General features: G+C 36.3%; 1 protein-coding gene across 1 annotated transcript in view; it reads left to right on the top strand.

Moving 5' to 3' along the window:
* Positions 1–1,742, top strand: part of LOC111083353 — a gene marked incomplete at both ends in the record, with an annotated part of 22,518 nt that extends 20,776 nt beyond the window's left edge. The window contains one exon of the mRNA XM_022379839.1: positions 1,639–1,742. Within this exon, the coding sequence (XP_022235547.1) occupies positions 1,639–1,742 (104 nt within the window). The remainder of the gene's footprint in view (positions 1–1,638) is intronic.
* Positions 1,743–3,476: the final 1,734 nt, after the last annotated feature.

Here is a 3,476-nt window from a genome sequence, read left to right as displayed (position 1 = left end):
AATTTTGATCTCTCTCCAGTAATGAAGAAGTACTGATTTTGATCTCTCTCCGGTAATTCATTCAAATCAAGAGAAGTTGTTGATAATTTTATTTATCGACAATAATGAATTTACGCCTCACAATTAATACAGCATATTTCAGAATTTGTGAATTGCTTCAGGTATGGCAATCTCAACAACTGTATGACATTTTTTCTGAAAGATAATGAAAATACTACTGTTACTCTGAGTTAAAAGATTAAATCGTTTGCATTGCTATAAAATATTTCTGTGGTTTAAGTTTGTCCTCATTACTTGAAATAGAATAAAATCTGTTCATATAATGAAAACTAATTATATAGTACACTTTTTTTGATCATTATTGGGGATTGGGCGATTATATGTGGTGGGTTTTCACATATAGCTACATGATCACTACTGCTATCATACATCTGTTACGGGGGTTTTAAAATACATACTTATAATTTGTCCCTCTGTGTGATATCGATAGATCAAAATTCAGGTACTGAGTTCATGAACTAGTTTATAGGGACTGACTGGTCGTTGTAAAGTAACAAGTTCTGCAATTTTCTGTTTTCTTGTTATTGCGCATCCTTCACGATCTGGTTTGACCGTCACATTATTACGACCCCACGGCTGAAAGGACGAGCATGTTTGGTGGAACGGGGATCCGAACCTGCGACCCTCAGATAGCGAGTCGAGCGCTCTAACCACCTGGCCATGTCAGGCCCATTTTACTTTTAATGGGTATGTTAGTACGGCGGATGTGAAGTGAAAAACGCTAGACGAACTTAATTGTTTAATGTCGACACAAGAGAGTCGTATCTTTTTAGCTTATATATATGTATAATTCGCAAAACCAATTTTCAGTGAACTCAGTTGAAGCCCAAAATAGTATTACGGGCACACACACACGTGCAGACAAACCAATTATCTGAATGGATTGAAGTTTTAGTAATTATTCTTCCCAAATGGGTGACCAGACCGAAGTGGATCAAGTTAGTATCACGAAGAATGTACTAACGTGCGTTTCACGGTGATTCCCATCTGGACTCTAGGTGTGCTCATTATTAATAGAATGATTGTATTATTACAGAAGTAATATCTCTTTTTCTCAACACGCCGCTTCTCGTTCTACATCCACGCTATCATCAGTTATGCGTGGATAGCCTTTTGTGTAGAATTACTCGAATATTCTGAAACAAACAAACAAGTTTAATGGGCTGGCTTAGATCTAAGGAAGCTTTACGGTTTTATGCCTTACACCAAATGTATCACTTCGCCAGCTAAATTCCTTAAGTCATAGAGATGTTCAAGATTATTAAACTCAGTACCTCCCATGAGAAAATAACAACAACTTTGATATAGGCATATAAACGGTTTTAATGTTATGCACACTTTTTATAACAATTACTCAGGGTATTGCATTCAAAAAATTATCGGCACGAAATTAAAACGTGGCTAAAAGCTAACTGAAAATAACGAACAAGTTCTTTATGAACTTTACAGTGCGAGAAATAATTACTGAAAGACTCTGATTACTAGCTTACAATATAATGAAATCCACTGTTTAATAGACACGTTTGTTTTAGGATGTAGAATATCTCTACAAAACAAGTCTTTTATTTCGTACTACAGCTCAGTATCCTTGTGGGATTTCGGGTGTGGATACTGAACGGAAGTCTACCTCAGTTTTCTGAACAAGACAATCCGGCTGCCTTTTCACAGTCATTGCTCTCCAGGTAAGAAATCTCTCTCACTCTTAATGGAAAATCGTTGTCTGTTATTCCTCGCCATATTAGAGCTTTCTCTCTCTCACTGCTCATCATTAAAAACATTATTTCTCTCATTTGGCAATAACATTCTATCATTCCTCACCAAGAAAGACATTTCTCCCTGATACTGTTCTCCAGATTAAAAATATTTTTATTGTTCCTCACCTGATTAAAACTTTTTTCTCTCATTACTTTATAATCATAGAAACTTTTCCAGTAAAAGTAAAATCATTTATTTTTAATTACTTCTTACTTAGTTATGTCATTCTTCCACCTGCTGCTCACCAACTAGAAACTTTCCTCCAAACCTTTTACAACTAGGTTCAAAACTTTCTTAAAGATACTGTAACCATATACCTTATTCCTGTCACTTGGAGAAGGCTTAACAGCTAATGTTAATTAAGTACCTTATTCCCGTCACTGTGAAGCCTTCTCCAAGCCAACGTTAATTAAGTACCTTATTCCCGTCACTGTTAAGCCTTCTCCAAGCTAATGTTAATTAAGTGCCGTCTCTTTACCAAACCATCTTAATGTCAGCAGTAGTGAGAAGATGGAAATACATCACTGGATCTACTTTCCCATAAAAATAAACTACAGAGGAATAACATATTTCCAACGAATGGTTAAGAATAAGAGTCAAACATATATTTAAGACCTGTATATCAGTACGGAATGCAGAGTAATCCCACTGCAAGACCATTCATGCCTCGAGAGGCTCAACTACTAACAAAAAGTTTGTCTACGTGTTCTGAATAGCTTTGTTCTAACGCCACAGTGACTTGACAAATAGTGATTCGTTCAACTAAGACAACAATGATTTACAACCAGAGAGAAAACACGAAAAGGTCTGGGTACGACTTTTTTCTCTTCCTGAAAACAAGCCTGACTCTACAAAAAAAAAGTTCTAAGATAATAATATATATATATAGATGGAAATTGATTATTCTCTGTTTCGGGCGGGAACTGTGCTAATGATAAACCAATATATTTTACCGTGCATACGGGGAATAATCTTCCTTAAAAAGAACGAAATAACGAAATTTGTAAACTATACAGTTTCAAATGACACAATACATTGAAGAAAGGAGTATTCAGTGTTCTACGTAGAAATGGAATCCAGGCTCTGAAACCATACCTTGGTCCAGCGTGGAGAAAATCCCTCATCTACAAAATCAAGGTTATGTTTATGAAAATAGCACATCTGGCCTAAAATACATTGCAATGAAGCTGAACATATATTCCCCGGTACCGACAATAAACAAATATTTGAATGAGATGTAGGCTTATGAGCCAATGGTTCACTGGTTTGTAACCACATCTCGAAGGAAAGGCTGTTTTTTCTGATACTTTAACCATAGTACAACCATAATACAAAGTGTAAGGTGTCAGTCAACAGTGTGTAATGATAGTCATTGGACAATAGAAAGGGTAAGGTGTTGGTCAATAGTGTGTAATGAAAGTCATTACACAACAGAAGGGGTAAGGTGTCAGCCAATAGTGTGTAATGAAAGTCATTAGACAACAGAAGGGGTAAGGTGTCAGCCAATAGTGTGTAATGATAGTCATTGGGCAATAGAAGGGGTAAGGTGTCAGCCAATAGTGTGTAATGATAGTCATTGGGCAACAGAAGGGGTAAGGTGTCAGCCAATAGTGTGTAATGATAGTCATTGGACAACAGAAGGGGTAAGGTGTCAGCCAATA

The sequence above is a fragment of the Limulus polyphemus genome, unplaced genomic scaffold (assembly GCF_000517525.1).
Source record: "Limulus polyphemus unplaced genomic scaffold, Limulus_polyphemus-2.1.2 Scaffold9223, whole genome shotgun sequence".
Classification (NCBI taxonomy): domain Eukaryota; kingdom Metazoa; phylum Arthropoda; class Merostomata; order Xiphosura; family Limulidae; genus Limulus; species Limulus polyphemus.
Note: the sequence above shows the minus strand (reverse complement) of the source record. Positions and strands in the feature narration are given on the sequence as shown.